The 20,130-nt window shown below is 40.3% G+C and overlaps 1 protein-coding gene across 1 annotated transcript in view; it reads right to left on the bottom strand.

Annotated features, from left to right (window-relative positions):
* The window catches only part of L3MBTL4 (L3MBTL histone methyl-lysine binding protein 4), a 272,867-nt gene that overhangs the window by 211,341 nt on the left and 41,396 nt on the right, over positions 1-20,130 (bottom strand). The window contains 2 exon segments of the mRNA XM_060200807.1: positions 15,730-15,841; positions 19,396-19,481. Of these exon segments, the coding sequence (XP_060056790.1) occupies positions 15,730-15,841; positions 19,396-19,481 (198 nt within the window).

The raw sequence follows: 20,130 nt of genomic DNA, 5'->3' as shown, positions 1-20,130 counted from the left end.
TCTCAGCAACTGCGTGTGACAAACGACTGGCATAGTAGGAAGAAGAGGCAGTGGACATCTTCATTTGGGAGCTGCTGTTGGCCACCATCACCCAAAAAGGTACACTGGACAGAGCCTACAGACAGTGAATTTGGCTACAATTTACTATCTGGGAAAGCGGAAATATGGTCTTGAAAAATAACAAACCACACTAAGTCTTACTGCCAATGAGATGGGACCAATGATGGGATGAGGAGAAGGACAAGATGTTAAGTCCTGTTACGCCACATCTAAACAGAAGACGGAATCTGAAGGGCATGGTGTAGAATGGGGGAGCTCTGTGATCATTTTCTTAAAAAAATATACTTTGAGGAAGTGTATGTAATAGAAACATTACAATGAGTTTCAACAGAAGAGGACTGTCAGATTTAAATTCTGTAGTAGGTAGTGTGGGTATCCTGCCCACTTTGGAAAGGCTGAAATATATATTTTAAATATTTTTATGAGTGATCTAATAGTGATTTACAAGATTGTAAGATGATAAGGGTATAATTCCACAGCACTCCCACCACCAAGTTCAGTATCTCTCCCCCTAGTAGCCACCAGAGTTCTCCCAAGAGCATAGAGCACAGATATGGGTTGACTATATATATATATCCTTTCTTCAAGTTTATGTGTTTCAATTCTCTCTATTCTGCTTATGAGCAAAATCATCCCATAGCTAGCTGTCCTTCACTCTTCCTCCTCCCTCTCAGAGAAGCTAAACAACGCATGGATTCCTAAGGTGTTCTCCAGAATCTCTTCCCTTTCTGGGATGCTGTAAAAGTACCTTGTCACAAAAGTTCCCAGTCCCAAAAGAACTTTAGTGTAGAGCCCTCTGGTCATGTTCCCCTAACACTCCCCCCTCTGGGAGTATGGGTGAAAATTCTTTCGGGGGGGGGCAGAAGGCAGGAGTTTTGGTTTCTGTAACTGCTTCTCTGCTGGACATGAACATTGACCAGTTGATACCTATCTCCAGCCTATTTCTATCTTTTCCTGGTCGGGCTCTGGATAGGTAAGGACATGCTGGTGAGGTCATCTGCCCAGGGAGGTCACGATGGGGTCATAGTAGCATCTGCACCTTGGTGGCTGGACATCAGAAGCTATAAATCAGGACAAAATGTCTACTAGACAGGAACTGATAAGAAGTAGTACGCTCAATCGTCTGCCCAGAACTGGATTTTGAGTAGCAATGTACTAAAGATAAAAGCAAGGCATTTTTTTTCTGGACTCTCACCGCAATACCAAGAGCTCAAGACAGCTAAGGAGCCTTGGTGTATCCAACAGGATGGCACCAGGCAAAAATGCCAATAGAGTAAGAGACGATTCCCCCTGGTGGGAGAAATGCTGCTCCAAAGGCTACTGAGGGGGTATCATCAGAAGCGCAGAGTTGTGAGCAGAGTGCTACAGAGCATGTACATCTCACAGGTCAAGCTGCACATGTCCCAAAGCCAGCACACGGCAACAGACGCAGCGCGTTCATTCAGGAGACCTGATACAACACTCATGCTGGAAACATACAATGCTCACGCTGGAACACAACAAATGAGAAGATGGAACCTGATGTGGCAACTCTAGAGGGTCTATGCATTTGGGGCTTAGGGTTTTCTCTTGATTGGGTTACGCCATCCTAAGACAATGATTAAAAGACATGGCAGACATGATGAGCCAAGGTGTCAGGTGAACTTGCTTCACTGGTTGGGACATAAAGAAATTATAGGTATTTCAGGTTTAAGTCAAGTTAGCCATTCTCCAGAAGCAGTGTGGGCCCTTCATGCCTCTGTAGGTTTTTTTTTTTATATTAGTTATTTGAAAAGAAAGATGTTGGGGGTCGGGTGGTGGCGCAGTGGGTTAAGCGCACGTGGCGCAAAGCGCAGGGACCAGCGTAAGCATCCCAGTTCGAGCCCCCAGGCTCCCCACCTGCAGGGGAGTCGCTTCACAGGCGGTGAAGCAGGTCTGCAGGTGTCTGTCTTTCTCTCCCCCTCTCTGTCTTCCCCTCCTCTCTCCATTTCTCTCTGTCCTATCCAACAACGAACGTCAACAATGGCAATAATAATAACCACAATGAGGCTACGACAACAACAAGGGCAACAAAAGGGGGGAAAATGGCCTCCAGGAGCGGTGGATTCATGGTGCAGGCACCGAGCCCAGCAATAACCCTGGAGGAAAAAAAAAGAAAAGAAAAGAAAGAGGTTATTATTTCTAGAAAATCACTAGCCACCATTACTGCTCAGAGTTCCGACCATTTACTGCCCATTATCACTCCGCAGTCCCACTGCTTGTCATGTGTTATTAGTATAATGGCCTCATAATGGGCTAGGCTTCTTTGGCACTATTCTAAGAGCTATAATTCACTGTGTCAATATTCCAAGGGGGGAAGCACTATATGCACTGGAATTGTGCATAATTTCCATTATCTAAATCCTACATTATTCTTAGCCACGCTTCCAATAAGCATGTTGCTTATTAAGGGCAAATTAATACAGAAGCACCAATTAGTCTAATTTTCCATTGGTGCTTTTATGAGGGCGTATGGAGAGGGCATCTGATGAATGTTTTGATAAGGCATAAGTAAGAAGTAAGCCGTTAACAAACAGGAATTCACTGCAGGTAAACAAATCATCAGGACACGTCTAGCAACAATTAATATTCATGCTTCCATTTAACAAGTATTTATTCAGCACCCATTCAAAGTTAAGTACTATTCTACAGTGCCTGGGGCCCTCTCAAGAGTACAGGGGTTGGGCTGGTGGACTGCACCAAAGTCAAGGACTCTGGGGTGGGGGGAGGGTTCAGGTCCCGGATCATGATGGTGGAGGAGGACCTAGGTGGGAGGTTAGAGTGTTACGTGGGAAACTGAGAGATGTTACACACGGACCAACTACTGTATTTTACTGTCGACTGTGAACCACAAGTCCCCCCAATAAAGAAAATGGGTGAGGCTAGGGAAAGACAGAGACAAGTTGGAGGTATGGGTCAACCTGCCAACACCCATGTTCAGTGGAGAAGGAAATACAGAAGCCAGACCTCCTACCTTCTGCTCCCTGAAAAACCTTGTTCTATACTCCCAGCAGGAAAGAAGTGATAGGAGGAAGAGGGTAAGGGGGCTCTGAACTCCAGCTCCATGAGTACCCAGAGAGACAGAGGAGGAATAGGACAGGGACATAAGGTGGTAGTAATGTTGTCATGAGTGGCGTGGAGGGAAAGAGAGGATTGGATCAAGAAGAAAAAGGGGGAAACTATGCATAAATGTGGACAGATAGTTATAGAGAGGATGGTTGGCCCATGTCTACAACCTTGGGGTAAGTGTGGTGGATGGCAGTGGGGAGACTGAAGATTCAGAACCCTGGTGGTGGGAATGGTGTGGATTCAAACTCCTGTTGATATTTAATTTTGTAAAATAAAATAGTAGAAAAAAAAAAGAAAGAAAAAGAAAGAAAGAAAGAAAGAAAGAAAGAAAGAAAGAAAGAAAGAAAGAAAAAAGGAAAGGAAGAAAGAAAGAGGAGAAAATGGATGAGGTGGCAGTACGCCTGGCTGGGTGCAGACACTACCATGCACAAGTAGGAGGGTTCCAAATTCAGCTACCCACCTGCAACGTGGCCGCTTCAGAAGTGGTGAAACACGACTGCAGGTATTTATCTTCCTCTCTCCCTACCTCCCACTCCCCTTTCAATTTCTGTTCTATAAGAAAATGAAAAATGAAAAGAAAAAGTAGCCCACCAGGAGGGGCCTGCAGATAGCCCCGGTGGTATTTTAAAAGGAAAGAAAAAAGATTACATGGGTTATCAGAGAGAAAATTAGCTTAGGAGGTCATAGCAAAACTGACAAGGGGGTAAACGAACACATCTGCCATTTAATGTCAGGTAACCACAAAGCCTGTGATGAAAATCAGATTCCTGTAAGAGAGCGCAATGCTTTAGACAGAAGCAAAGATAATGCTCCCACTGCAAAAAGCAGTGATTCTGGATGTGTGTGTTCTGACATGGGTAGAGAGCTAGACTAGGCCACAGCAGCAATCTAACTATGCCTCTTCTCTGCTTTGCCAGAGAAGGAAGAGTAGAGTTCAGAGAGAGCATACGTGCGGAACAGAATATGCATTAATCCAGATTAATTTGGGAAAAGAAGTAAAATCACAAGGATGAACTTAAGGGTATTTTTCTTGCACATTTGTGGAGATAAATATAAAAACAGACATGTCCAGAAGGACTCTTTTTTTTCCAGTTACTTGCCTAATACAGACACTTTAAAAAAAAAAGGGCATCTATCAATATTTAAAGAGGGAAAATTACATTCCTGGGGAACTTGGAAACTCTGCAGGAACACTTAATGAAGAAGGAAAGACTGCCACTTACAAGATGAAAAACAAGGGCCAGTGTGTGAGGGCATTTTTGATAAGTAAGCAAGAAAATGTCTGACAGACAAAGTCTTCTGAGCCAGTCCTCAAACACACTGGTTTTTAATGGTGCTGAGAGTATTAACTGATACCCTACATCTACAAATAGACCTTTTTAGACTAAACAATCCATTTATAACTTTGGAATATTAACATAGCATTGAGCCCACTGGCAAGTACTAAAATTTCATATCCACTGGCCTTAAGGAGAAAACTTGTGTTGGAAAATACATGACTAAAATATTCTTTCATTTTCCTGGTCCATCTTGCACTCCACTCATTCTACTCCTGAACTAAAGCTCAGTGATTATAAAATCAAGATGCACCTTACAATGTTTAAGAAATTTGCCATTTGCCAGTAATAGACATCAATTATAAAACAGTTGTCATCACACCCAGGAGTTCTTAATATAGTTGGTTCTCTAAGAAAGGACTGTGCCATTTATTTTCATAGAAACAGAGGGATGCATTGGATCGACCTTCTCGTGGTGCATCCCGTGAGTACCCATTCATTGGGGAAACTGACGATCCTTCCTAGCCAACTGAATCCACATGGATCCCAGTCACTTTCAAAGCCAGCAACAAGCAGCTCCTGGCAGCTTTCAACCTGACGCTGTTGACTGGCTACAGAAGAAGGGCAAACGCTAGAAGAAGAAGACAGAAACAGAACAGAAGTTAGTATGTGGCCAGCTCAGTAAAGTCGGGAGTTAAGCATCAAGCATCACTTTCAAATTATAAGAGATTAGTTAAAACTGGTAAAACAAACAAACAAAAAAACCCTCCACAGACACAAGTACAAGTCCTGTTTTTCTCCATTGTGTTGCAAACTTCACAGGTTCTCTAAAACAGGGACTAAGGACAGCCAGAGAGAATGCCAAGAGCAGGAAATGAGAGGTCTAGTAGGTACATAAAGTGCCGATGGTTTTAATCTCCATGCAACAGGAAGACACTGACTGTCAGGTGATCACATCTACATGTCTCCCTATCACCTACGCATCTTTGTGTAGTCTGAATCGGCGAGATCTCCAGAGGGTGCAGAGAGACTACCTAGGGGCTGTCTGCAGTGAGGATGTTGGCTTTCACTAGGATGGTTGTCATGGAAATGGGAGAAAAGCAAAGAAACTGGAAATCAAGTGTTTGGAGTAAGAATCAATATGTTCAAAGGTGAGACTTAAGCCTAACCTGATCCCAGGGGATACTGAATCTGCCTCTTTAAAAAAAAATTCACTTGTACTAAACACTTGAAACATTGCACCAAGTTTTGCCCTGAAATCACGATGGGCAACCCTAACTGAATAGTTTCACTTGCACCTGTCATGACTCCAAAGGAATTAACCTGTTTTCCAGGACCCTCTCAAATCTTGCCTCTCTCAAATTCAGACATCATCTTTCATTCAACTTTGGCTCATGTTCTTTGGTTCAACAAGCTTAAAACATAAGTTATTTCTCTGAGTTTCCATAATCTACACACCCCTGCCATTGCTATTAAATGGGAACTCCTGAGTTTGGGGAACAGTCTCAGTGAATGAGGCTTGAGCCCACTGTATGTACTGCCTAGTGGTGGCTGTGCAAAGGAAGCAAGGACTCATGCACTCCAAATAGGGCTCTAAGTTAGGAGATGATGGGACTAGCAAGATAATAACAAGTCGTAGTGAAAAAGAAAACCCATCACAACGCCTTGAGTTGCAATCCCTTTTCACTGTTTCTCATAGCTAAATTCCTACACTCATGCAATTTCTTGTGATCCCTCTGCTCAAAGATGTAAAAATAGATGCTGAGTAGATAATCTGAATAAAGGAATTTTAATAAAAAAGGAGAAATACTTATGTGTGTGTGGATAGACACACACACACACACACACACAAACAAGTTAAACAGAATTTGCTTTTTCTCTACATAATAGTAAATAGAGGCATTTGGTGTTTGGAAATGCAAATGAAACAAGGCATGGTGTATACTTTTCCTCAGAGGAGAAAAACTGCTCTTCTCCAGAAGCCATCTGCCTTCATGCATCTTGACTCTCAATGCTCACAGTCTTTGCAGCGAACTTCCGCAGCACTTGCAGGACTGTGGAACACAGTCTGTGTTGAACAGTGATGCTAATCTACTGCCCAACTGGATTGTGGGGTCAGGCTGTGCATTTCTAATCATCCTAGTACCCTAAGCTCCCGGAAGGGTTTCTTCTACCTTTGTGGTGCTTAGTAAACAAAAAAAAACGGCTGACTGATGACCTCACCAATGTGTCCTGGAGCCCCACCTCCCCAGAGTCCTGCCCCACTAGGGAAAGATAGAAATAGGTTGGTGGGGGGGATGGATCCACCTGCAAATGGCCATGTCCAGCAGAGACACAATTATAGAAGCTGAAACTCCCACCTTCTGCACCCCATAATGATCCTGTGTCCATATTCCCAGGGGGATAAAGAATAGGGATGCTTCCAATGGAGGGAATGAGACACAGAACTCTGGTGGTGAGAACTATAGGGAATTGTTCCCCTGTTATATTACAATCTTGTTAATCACTACTAAAAATAAATAATAAAACTGCTGATTATATAGTAGGCCTCACCTTTCTGCCTCTTTTGAATACACATCTTAATTTTATTTAATAGGTACTGACTCCCCAGGATTGTAGGGAAATTTTGAGGATGTGGTTGAGCTTGGCAGGGCTTGATCTAAGGGCCATGTCCATCCTGTCAGTCTCTCTCTCTCTACTGAGAGGTCGAGCAAGGAGGGACACGACTCCCCAAGATTTGCCTTGTCTTATCAGACTCCCTGCCTCACAGAGCACCCTGCACTACTGATACTATGGCCTGCTCCCTTATTATCTACATGATCATTGTTTTGCCTGAAAGATCCCCACCCATTCCATTCCTCTGATCTATCTTCTTTCTACCCTCAAGACCCTCACTGCCTGCAGGATATTATCAATCCTACCAGTTAAAACCCTCGCAACAGTTGCTAAGGAAGTCCCTACCTTTCCCAGCCCCTTTTGCCTTTCTCCACCCCTTTCCAAACCATATCAAGACATGTCCATTTCCGACTTGCCACTTCTGGGTCCAACTCTTAAAGCCTTGGCTCTCTAATCAGTAAAGAATTGAATCGCCTCACCATCACCAGCTCTCTCATCTAAGTGAGTAGCAGCCCAGGCTGGCTCCAGTCGCGTTCTCTCCAACCCAGAGAGTACACACCCAAGAAGAGGCACCCCACACTAGCCTGGCACAGGGTGTCCATATACGAATTCACTAAACCCATGAAAAAGATTGTTTACAAAGAAAAAAGAAGATTGTACTGAAGACTTTGAGATGAGGAATTAATTCTGGATTATCTGGTGCTTACAAGCTAATCACGTGTAAGAGACAGGGGTCTCAGAGAGCAGTCTTTAAATGCTGTAGTGCAGACCTTGAATAAACAGAGTCAAGGAGCAGAGTCAGTCTCTAGAAGCTGGAGAGTGGGGCTATCGTCTCCCCAGAGCTGTCAAAAGCCTTTGAAACTAGCCCACTGACACTTATAACCAAAACAAATAGAATAAACCTGTGCTTTTATTTCATGATGAGTTGTTGTGTTACAGTAGCAATAAGAAAGTAACACAACTACACTTACAGTTTGGTCTAAGAATCTATTTGTTTTGCCTGCTTCACCCCCTTGTGAAGCGACCCTCTGCAGGTGAGGCCCCAGGGGCTCAAACCTGTGATTGTGATTTTTACTATGTGTGCAGCATGCCTTGTGATTCCTTCCTACTATGACTTGATGTTGCTTACAATGGAGGGAATGGGGATTCAGAATTCTGGTGGTGGGAACGATATGGAATCATAACCGTTATCTTGTAATTTTGTATATCAATATTAAATCACTAGTACAATTTTAAAATAAAAATAAATCAAAAAAGAAAGAAACAAGCAAAAAAAAAAAGAGAGAGCATCTACTTGTTTCCTTGTCATAAAAGAATTTCCATTTCTTGGGTCTATCACCCTATGGAACAAGAGGAGAAATGTATTCACCATCTTGCCTAGTCAGTTTATTCTGGGATGTTTTCATTCAGTTATTTATTTTTGATAGATATTCTTCTCATCATAAAAATAGAATGCCTACAAAGCAGGATGTGAGAAAAAGAGATGGTGTTCAGCATAATTAGTTCAGTAACAGTATTAGGAAGGGCATTTGGTAAGTCAAAGCCACAGCTGCTAAGAAGTAGTATGCTTCTGTTCAGAAAGATGGCAGAGTGCGTGTCCTTCAAAGCTAAGACAAGTCCACTAAGCTCCCTTCTGATCTTAAAGGAAGATGGTTTGTCCGTGCTGCATGTTCTGACTAATGGTCTGGGGAAACAATGTCTTCATTCCTTCCAGCAGACAAGGAGCTTCACAGTTTTTGAGTAGATACAAAACTTCAATAAAATGATGAGTATGGAGAATCAAGGGTCTTTTATTTATAATTATTATTCTAAAATAAGAAACTGAGAGTGCTATTAAGCACTGAAAATAACAGATGATATAGTATTTGTCGGGGGCTGGGCAGTGGGTGTATCTGATAGAATACACACATTACAGTGTGCAAAGAGTCTGGGTTCAAGCCCTTGGTCCTCATCTGTTGTAGAGATAGCTTCCCATATTGTGAAAAAGTGCTGGAGCTCTCAGTCAGGGTCTGAGGCGCCCTCTCTCTTTCTCTCTCTCTCTCTCTCTCCTCCCCTTTCTTCAAAACAAATAAATTACATTATCTAGTACTTGTGTGCATGTACGTGGACATTCTGTAGCAGAATAATCTAAGCAGTCCTAAGACACTCAAAGAAATGTGTAGCCCTAAAGGAAGGGTTAGGGACAACTAGTGCTCTAACTCATCAACTGTTATTTAAGATGTTTCTACACAGTGTACTGCAGAGAAAACTGTGAAAGCTTCTATTTCTAGTCTCTCTAGCTTATGACTAAGCTGTTGCCTCCAGCCAAATCAGCATGTCAGGAACTCATGAAATCTCTCAGGTCAGGCTGGGGCGGGAGGGGAGAGCTCAAAAAAGAGGGGACACGTGTCCCATTTGCTGTCTCGGGGTGGCTTGCTTACTGCTGGATTTCTGGCCTAACGTTTCTGTTAGGAACAGTGACTTTAATCAAAGTGTAAACGGAAAGTCTCTACTGTCAGTCATTAAAGAATTCAGCACTAGCATCAGGGCCTATTGAGTGCACATGTTAAAATGCGCAAGACCAGGGTTCAAGCCCCCAGTCCCCACCTGCAGGGGGGAAGCTTTACAAGTGGTGAAGCAGTGCTGCAGGTGTCTCTCTGTCTCTTCCCCTCCCTACCTCCCCCCTTCCTCTCAATTTCTGGCTGTCTCTATTCAATAAATAAATAAAGATAATTTAAAAAATTAAAAGAATTCAATGCCAGTGGTAGATTAACATATTCACTGAGAGATCTTTCCGCAGGGGTGTGAATGCATTCCCACTGAAAATAAAATGAACAAGTGATAGCTGGTATTAGGAAAAATAACTCTATGTTCAGAAACTGTTGACAACATTGTAGGTCTCATTTTCTTTTGCCTTTTTTTAAATGAAAATTCTGCCTAAAGCTAGATTTAAAAATATGGAAATAATTTAATTCAAAACTCATGCATTAGAAAAAAATAAATATTGTAAAATTAATTATACTGAAGGTAACAATTCATTAAGTTCATCTCATTGTGTAATCAGGATGGTGTATCCATTAAGACAGAAATAGAGAAATTATAGCCCACAGGCCAGAAAGGATCCTATCACTTGCTTTTGTTTATCGCATAGACTAAAAACGCTCTTTAACTATTTGTGAATTATTCTTAAAAATTGAAATATGGGCCAGGAAAATCGCTGACCTGGATAACGTGCTTGCTTTGCCATGAACATGGACCAGATTCAATTCCAGCTTACACTACACTGCAGGAAGCTTTGGTGTTGTAGTGTCTTTCTATATACATATGGGGGTGGGGGGGAGGGACCCTTCTACCTCGTAGAGAGACTTTTTTTTGAAATGTGTTTTCTTTTTCTTTTTTATTTATAAAAAGGAAACACTGACAAAAACCATAGGATAAGAGGGGTACAACTCCACACAATTCCCACCACCCGATCTCCATATCCCATCCCCTCCCCTGATAGCTTTCCTATTCTCTATCCCTCTGGGAGTATGGACCCAGGGTCATTGTGGGGTGCAGAAGGTGGAAGGTCTGGCTTCTGTCATTGCTTCCCCACTGAACATGGGCATTGGCAGGTGGATCCATACTCCCAGCCTGCCTCTCTCTTTCCCTAGTGGGGCAGGGCTCTGGGGAAGTGGGGCTCTAGGTCACATTAGTGGGGTTGTCTGTCCAGGGAAGTCAGGTCGGCATCATGGTAGCATCCGGAACCTGGTGGCTGAAAGAAGAATCAACGTATAAACCCAAACAAATTGTTGACTAATCATGAACCTAAAGGCTGGAATAGTGCAGATGAAGAATTGGGGGGGTCTCTGTTTTATAGATAGTTAGTAGACATATTTTAGTTATATTCCAAAGAGCCCAGGACTATACTAGTTTTTTGTTTGTTTGTTTGTTTTGTTTCCCTGAGCCTGACATCTGATATGCAGGTGGATCCAAGTTATTGTCTGGGGAGATGATGTCATGGCTGGAAAAAGGACCAGAAAGCTGGATCAGGGAAGAGAGTAGCTCCCTAATATGGGAGTAGAGAGACTTTCTAGGAAAGATATCTCAGCATGTCAGACTTGTGTTACCAGGTTTGTTATTCTGCCAAGGCTAATGGAACTCATGTCCTAATGGTTCTGCATGGCTGGCAGATATATGTAACTTCTCCAACATGGAGAGATGTCAATGGAGCCAAAGCTCTAGACCAGTTTGATACTCACTGTAGATGAAGGGGTACTGACTTTATAACCATTGCTACCATTAATCTGCTGAGATTCTCATAAGGCTGCTAGTTAAGAGAGAACTTAAAGCATGGTACCTAGAAGAGATTTCATAGTGCTACCTGATGAAGGCTTTCCTATCCCACTTTTTTTTCCCTTAAAGGTCATTTGTTCTCTGAAACAAACCTATTCTGCTTTGCTAATTTAAACTGTTTTCAAATCACTTTGCTGTACCTTGTAATGAATAAAATAAGAGAGACCTCAGTAGTCAGTGCTACACCAGAGACAGTCCATTTTCAGGCTCTATGTCACTGTTAGCCACTCTGGGCCACTCAAGACCCGACCTGAATCTTAAGTAATTATTCACTGTTTCTACATCAGAGACCTCAAGTCAGTTACACACTACCTGAGACAGTCAATAAAGCTCCAGTGACAACAAAAATAACAAAACATATTTCACAGCGTGGGGGAGACAGCATAATGGTTATGCAAACATGTCTGAGGCTCCTAAGTCCCAGGTTCAATCCCCCGCACCACCATAAGCCAGAGCTGAGCAGTGCTCTGGTGTTTCTCTCTCTCTTCTCTCTCTCTCTCTCTGTGTGTGTGTGTGTGTGTGTGTCTGCATCTCTCTCAAAAATAAAATTAATTTAAAAAAAAGTTTAAAAAAAACATATTTCACAACATGTGTAAATTATGTGGAATCTAAATTTTCAATGTCATTAAGGTTTGCAAGAATACAGCTACACTCATCTATTTATGGTTTATTTATTTATGGTTTATAGCTGCTTTTTGAGCTAAGCCATAGAGTCCAACAGTCCCTGTAACTCAGAGAAGTCGAAGTATCTACTTTCTGGCCTTTCAAAGAAAAAAAAAAAAGTTGCCCTCTGGGTTCAGAGCCCAAGTTTATAACAAGCCACCCGGATCCCACTACCACCTCAGTTTTCACCACTAATGAGTTGTGTAACTTTGTATAGTCTTTAACTTTTTGTGTGCAGTATAGTGTGTAACTTTTGATTGCTAAAACGCTTTGTATTTGTTTCCTTGCCTGTGCCTACCTTTTGAGTGTTGGCAAGTGGGTTAAGAGAGGAACAAGAGGCAAAGCCGTGAACAATAGCACAGTTGAGTTAATCAACCCTAAAGTTATTACCGCTGTTTGTAGTTACAGTACAGTAACCACACCGGGTCACCTTTATCCGGCACCACACTAAGCCTCTTCCAACTTTTCCAGAAACCATGCTGACACTAATTCACAGTTTCACCTGCTCTATAAATCATCTTTTCATTCACTACTCATAATATTTTTGAGAACGGTCCTCATTTCCTTCCGACATGAAGACAGTCTTCAATCACGATGGCACCGTAATAGCCACGAATTAGAAGTTAAGCTTAATGGATAGTCATTTTTAAGGTGAGTATCTTTTTCTATCCTCTTATTTCAAAATCATTTTCAAAAATACGTCCCAGTTACACAGGCAAATGAGGTGAGAGATTTCAGATACTGCTCCCTTTCTGTGGCAGATAATTAAACTAGGATTCACAGGAGTCAAGTGGTTCTTTTGAGACATAGGAAATCCTTAACTAAAGCAAACATTCAATGACTTAATATTTGGACTGTTGTTTTGTATTAACCCACATGCAAGCTGTGTCAAAAAAAAAGTATTAAAGTTATTGGTATGACCTGACATTTAAAATAGTGTCTAGTCTTAAAAGCAGACAAATTAGCATGACAAATTCTCTTGGTCAGGATGCTCTTATTTCATTCAAAATGCCACAAATACACCCAGTTAATACATTAAGTGTGAAGAGACCTGCTGGAGAGACTCAATTTATCAATGATTCAACAGAACTTCCTAAAGCATTTATTTGGAATTTGTTTATAATTCATTTTCATCTTAGCTACAGCTCCCACAGGGAAAATATTTATCAAATATCCTTCTGTTTTAAGTCCTCCCATTACATTTATTTGTAGAAGAAAAAACATATATATGTATTTGCAAATAAATACTAAACTTCCTAAAAGCATCCATCCATCTATTGTGATTGAATGTGCATTCCCAGATAAAGTGACAGTTATTGATTTTCAGGTATAACAGAATACACTATGGACCCAAACAAAACAATAGTTATTAAAGAAAAGAGTGCACTATAAATGGAACAAGACACACATTGAGTACATCATAAACAGTAACCATGGTAATTAATAAATGCTCTAATAACAAAGATAAATCTCATCTTAAAACTCTACCACGGCTGAGTAATGCCAGTGAAATTATAAGAAAAGTATAAATTATCTTGTATCAGACGACTAAAGCCTCCTCTTGACAATAATGACACTAGTTTCTAATTCAAATGATTTATTCTCAGCTATAAGGTAATTGCAATAATAATAATAATAATAATAATAATAAAAACATTGCATTTGCATTTAGAAGTATCTAAACTTAAACTCAGTCCTTCCATCCATAGTTTTCAAACCTAGGTCAAGTTATTTTAACCTCTCAAGTTAACAATAAAGAGTTACCTCTACAAGTTGTTGTATAATTATATGTAAATAATGACTTTAAAAAAAAAACTATTGTGGTCTGAGAGGTGGCGCAGTGGATAAAGCATTGGAGTCTCAACCATGGAGTCCTGAGTTCAATCCCCGACAGCACATATACCAGAGTGATGTCTGGTTCTTTCTCTCTCTTTTCTCATGAATAAATAAATAAATTCTTAAAAACAAACAAACAAACAAACAAACAACAACAAAAAAAACCTCTATGGCCTGGGAGGTGGCACAGAAGCTAAAGTGTGTGGACTTCATATTCTAGAAGCATGAGAGTCCACATGACATACAATGTCCTTTGCACAAATACGACTTCATGATTTGGTTCCTAAGACCCCTGAGTGTTTCCATTATGCTCCCAGCCACAGAGGTGAAATGTGTGCTTCCAAACCTACCAGAGGGAGCAGATACTGGCGAGTGCTGCTGGCTAACACAGCCGGCAAGGCAAAAGAAAGCGACTGGGAAGATGAACTGCCGATGCAGGATCACCTAAACTCATTGAGACAGTAAATAAGAAATAAACGAAAATCATTTAGAAGTTTATGTTTTGCAAATCATGTCTTAAGATATCACGACTGTTCTGAGCACACATAAACCGTAGTTATACTTTCAAATAGATACTGCGAGGTATATGAGTTACAAGATGATAGTCTAGCATTACAATTCTACAGGAGATTGGCAGCACAGGTCACCTGGGAGGGTACATGCTATAGCGCACACAGTTCCGGTTTGAGACCCTTCTTGCTCCATGGAAGTACTAGTGCCCTGAAGGCTTCAGTGCTTGCTGGGTTTGTCTCTCTGACTGTCTCTCGCTAGCTGTAAAACTCAGCCCAAACAGACGACCGACCTCACCAACGCCCCCTGGAACCTCACCTCCCTAGAACCCCACCCCACTAGGGAAAGATAGAAAACAGACTGGAAGTATGAATCCACCTGCCAACGTCCATGTTCAGCGGAGAAGCAATTACAGAAGCCAGACCTTCCACCTTCTGCACCCCACAATGACCCTGGGTCCATACTCCTGGAGGGATGAAGAAGAGGAAAGCTATCAGGGAGGGGATGGGAGATGGAGTTCTGGTGGTGGGAATTGTGTGGAGTTGTATTCCTCTTAACCTATGGTCTTGTCAATATTTCAAATTTATAAATAAAAAATAAAAAAATATTTTAATTCTAAATGAGATTCCACACCTACCCCTCTATGTATAAGCCCTCACACATTCATTAACGTTCTGACTTCCCCTCCACAATTGCTATCACCAACACAGTTCTAACAAAATCCGACAGTTTGGTTACTTTTTTTTTTTTTGCCAGTTCATTTCTTTTAATGATCTGTATTCAATATATGAGTGAAACTATCTGGTCATTGTATTCCAGCTTTTTAATCATTTCGCCTAGCATAGTCTTTCAAAATTGTTAATATATAGAATAGCCAAAGTACAGAAGCCATCTAAATGCACGAGACAAATGACTGGATAAAAATGATGAAACATACATTCTGCGAAATACTAGTCTGTAATCAAATTACTAAGTACTAAAACACTCATCCATAAACACATAAACACAGCGTCATAATTTAATCCTAAGATCCCTGAATGGTTTCCATTACGCTCACAATCACAGAGATAAAATATATATGCTCCCATTAAATTAAATTTGGTTATTTGAACCAAAATTGAAAAAAAATATATCTGCAGTCTAAATAGCAAAAATCCAAAAGGCAATGTACTACTATCCCTCTCAAATGTAATAATTTCTAAGCTACAGACTTCCTTTTCATTTGCAAGTATTTCATTTGCAAGAAATTCAGTCAGTCAGTTGTATTCTTCATCTGTGACTAGGAAGGAAGCCTCTAGAGCCAAACTCTAAGAATTATACAGGCGAGGGATATGACCGCAGCCAGGTGACAATCTAAAGCATGTACCTTTATTCTTTGGTCCGCCAACTTCTGTGATTGTAGCAACACGAATTAGCTGAGGATTTCGTTTATCCACAACTTCAAGTATCATGTTTGGCAAAAAACCATGAAGCAGCCGCTGCAACATTGTAAGCGGAGTAAATCATGAAGATTTTAACTAATCCAGAGAGGCTACTACATTGTTTCTCTAAAATATGACTTCTCTAGTTTTACTGCAGTGGTGTAGGATGATGAGCACGGAAAATAATGACACACTGGGCATTTATCAGTTTCATAAGGTTCGTGAGGCTAGATTTCTTTGGGCATTTGGTTTTGTTTACTAGCTCTGTCATCCTGGGGCTTTACCTCTCTGGGCTGAGAGAGAGAGTTAGGGTCTGACAGATGGAGATAAAGAAAGACAGAGCACAGCACCAAAACTTCTCACAGTGCTATGGAGACGGAACGTAAATTTGGACCATATGCCTGCCTAGGCTGATGGACTCCCCAATGAGCCATACTGGGCATTTGTAAGACAGGCAAGAAAGATTAGATTACGAATTGATGACCATAAGATTTATCTTTTGGTTCTATTATTTTCTCTGAAATGCCCCTTATAAATTAAAAAATTGTTGGCTATGACTACTACTAAATTTGGAAGCACATAGTCCAAATAGCAAAATTATTTAATGAGTAATTTAAAAGAATAGACATGATTATTTATGAATTTGAATTTTAGAAACTAATAGATAGAAGCTTCATTATTTGCACTGTTAAACTATTTAAAAATCAAAACACAATGTACTTTAGAGCCCTAATCAGTGCTTTTCTTACTTCCTCTATGACATAAGCATATCCAACTATATTAATTAAATCTTCCTTTAAGTCTTCAAAAGCTGGGAACTGGAAGTCAATAGTGAAATCAAGAAATAGTAAAGAAAATGGAGTGGTAAAAAATACATTTGGAGATACCAAATCATTCAGAGTAAGGAAATTTAAAAAATGTATTATCTTTGTTTATTGGGTAGACAGCCAGAAATTGACGTGGGGAGAGGAGAGATAGAGAGGGAGAGAGACAGAGAGACACCCACAACACTGCTTAACCACTTGCAAAGCTTTCTTCATGCATGTGGGGTCTGGGGGCTCGAAACTGGGTCCTTGTGCATTTTAACATGTGCATTCAACCAGGAGCATCACCGCCCAGACCCTCAGACCAAGGAGATTTAACTACCAAAAATTGAAGTAAAAAGTGTTTATCGATGAGCAAATGATAAATTATTATTATAACTATGAAAGCTTTTAAACATAATTGTGTTGCGACCAACTTTAGTGCACACCTTACCATGTTCAAATACCCAGATTTGAGCCCCCACCCACCTTCTGCAGGGAGGACACTTCATGTGTCAATGAAGCAGATCTGCAGGTGTCCATCTTTCTCCCTCCCTCTCTACCTTCCCCTTCCCTCTCAATTTCTCTCAGTCTATCAGATAAAAGAAGTGGAGGGGAAGGAAAGCATGGAGCTGTGAATTCATAGTGCCAGCACCGGGCCCCAGCAATAACCCTGGTGGCAATAAAAATATTTTTGATGATGTTGTTGAAACTTAAGAATCCAGAGCAGTGAGGGAGGTGATAAGATGAAACTTGGACATGGTGTGGAGTACTGCACCAAGCAAAGGACTCTGGGGAAGGAGGGAATGAAACCAGATAAAGGGACAATGGGGACCTGGTGGGTCTGCTAGACACCTTTGGCTTAAAGTCTAAACTGTAAACCACTAACCCCCTAATACATTTTTTAAAGAGTTACCATTAAACTAATATTTTTGTTCATAATTTCATTCTTGGAAAAGAAAAATAAGGTTTTAGTGAAAAGTGGAAGAGACTAGAAGTAGTTGATAATATATATTTTTATTAAATTTTTAATTCTTAAAAAAACTTGTTTCTACCATTTCTTCCATATTTTTTAATGTTTTTTTTTTCCCTTCAGAGTTATTGCTGGGGCTTAGTGCCTGCACCATGAATCCACTGCTCCTGGAGGCTATTTTTTCCCTTCTGTTGCCCTTTTTGTTTTTCATTTTTGTCATTGTTGTTGGATAAGACAGAGGGAAATGGAGAGGGGAGGGGAAGACAGAAAGGGGGAGAGAAAGACAGACACCTGCAGACCTGCTTCACTACTCGTGAAGCGACTCCCCTGCAGGTGGGGAGCCAGGGGCTCGAACTGGGATCCTTATGCTGGTCCTTGCGCTTCATGCCATGTGCGCTTAACCCGCTGTGCTACCACCGGCCCCCTGACTTTTTAATGTTTTTATACTTCTTTTCTCAAATCCAGTCTATTATAACTTTCTTTAAAATTAAAACAATATTTTTTCCTCAAAGCCTCTGATCCCATCAGAAACTTCCAATAAATGTAATACAAATTTTACGTAAAAGCTCATCCCATACAAGACTTAATACAGGTTAACGAATACGGGGAAAACATTTAGAGTTTAGAGGTTGCATAATCTAAAAGCGCACTGATAAAGAAAATATATATTCTGTAATAGTATGAATGTCCTTTCTTTTTTTTTTAAAAAAAAAAAAAACAATGTTTCTTTCATCCCTGGAATAAGCATACATGTACAGGTTTAAATTTTAGAAATCAATAGTTTAACAAATGTTGAGTAATATTTCAAAGTGGTAAGATTTTAAAACACAAAGAACCTACTTTTTTATGCACTATTGTCATTCAAGCAGTCGCTGAGACTGTGAAAGTTCAAAGATGTCACTAAGAAGACAAACAGAATCAGAAGTGGAGAGTCGGGGCCGGGCAGTGGTGCCCCTGGTTAAGTGCTGACATCACAGTGTGCAAGGACGCAGGTTCAAGCCCTTGGTCCCCACCTGCAGGGAAAAGCTTCACGAGTGGTGAAGCAGGGCTGCAGGTGTCTCTCTGTCTCTCTCCCTTCCTACTTCTTCTCTCTAAATTCCTCATTCCTATCAAATAAAAATGAGGTTTTAGTGAAAAGTGGAAGAGACTAGAAGTAGTTGATATATATTTTTTCATTACTAAATTTTTAATTCTTAAAAAAATTGTTTCTACCATTTCTTCCAGACTTTTTAATGTTTTCTTTTGCCTCCAGGGTTACTGCAAATAAAATAAAGTTTGAAAAATAAATATAAAAAAAGAACAAGTCCCTTTTAAAAAAGAAGAGATGGGTTCAATCTACAGCATCTCTAGGGTGGAACTAACTCTTTCCAAGTGGTAAAGCATCGTCTTCATTTGGTACAGGTACAACCGTACGGGAGTGACTTACTTTGCATTTTTTTACTAAAAGCAAAGAAAACTAGTTATGAAAATAACACTTGAATTTATTTTAAAAGAAAAAAAAGACTAGAATGACATAAACCATTATATAATTGATTAACCACTGATTATAATTGATTATGTAAGGGGCCAGAAGGTGACTCACACAGAGTTTTCATGTCAACTGTCACCAGGCATAAGGATCTGGGTTTGAGCCCTGGGCCACCATATGGGAATATGCCAGCTAGCAGGTTTCATGAGCGGTGGAGCAGTGTTTTTCCTTCTCTGTCATTTTCCCTCTCTACCTCTCGCTCTCTAGAACAACTACAAGGATTAAGGTGACAGATACTACTACTAATGTAATAATAATAATAATAACAATAATAATAATAATAGAATATATACTGATACAAACTTACCATTTGAAAAACTTCGGAAGGCACTGTAGTAGTTTGTGTAGCTCTCAAATATTCTGTCCAAGAAAAATTTTCTGGATCAGGACAGCCTGAAAAAAAAAAAAAGCAAAACATGAATATCAAAGATTGCACTTAAACTCATTACTATTTTGCCTCGCTAAGAAGTTTGATAATAACACCTACTCTAAACTGAAAGTTCACTGCTCATAACTCCTCTGTGAAAAACAGCATGTCAGATACCTCTCTAAGTCCATGAAAATCAGTGAAAGGGCTGTTGATACTCCCACTAACACACAGAAACAGTGAAGCAAGGATTCATTCATTCATTCATTCATTCATTCATTCATTCATCACATTTAAGCAGGTTGGCTAATTCACATGAGCTCTTGGCAGAGCCAAATCACACCTAGAATTCCTCCTGAAAAGGTTTTTTTAAAAAAAAAATATATATATCACACTACTTCACCTGAAAACATGAATTGCTCTGTATCTTTTTGTTTTCTTTTATTTTTGCAGTTCTTTCACTAATTCTCCATCTATCCTGTGCCTCCTTCATTCTTGTAATTAAGTCTTTGTAACTACAATTTCCAAGTGTGTTGTTTTACATTGCAATTAAAATACATCCGTTATGGTGGAAGTCACTGTATTTAGAAAACAACTGGTGCTTCATGGGGTTCCTCTTGTCTCTTAATGTTCTTTCAACTTTAATTACGTTTGGCAAAGGTCTACCTGCATTAC

This window comes from Erinaceus europaeus, chromosome 10 (genome assembly GCF_950295315.1).
Source record: "Erinaceus europaeus chromosome 10, mEriEur2.1, whole genome shotgun sequence".
Lineage (NCBI taxonomy): Eukaryota > Metazoa > Chordata > Mammalia > Eulipotyphla > Erinaceidae > Erinaceus > Erinaceus europaeus.
Note: the sequence above shows the minus strand (reverse complement) of the source record. Positions and strands in the feature narration are given on the sequence as shown.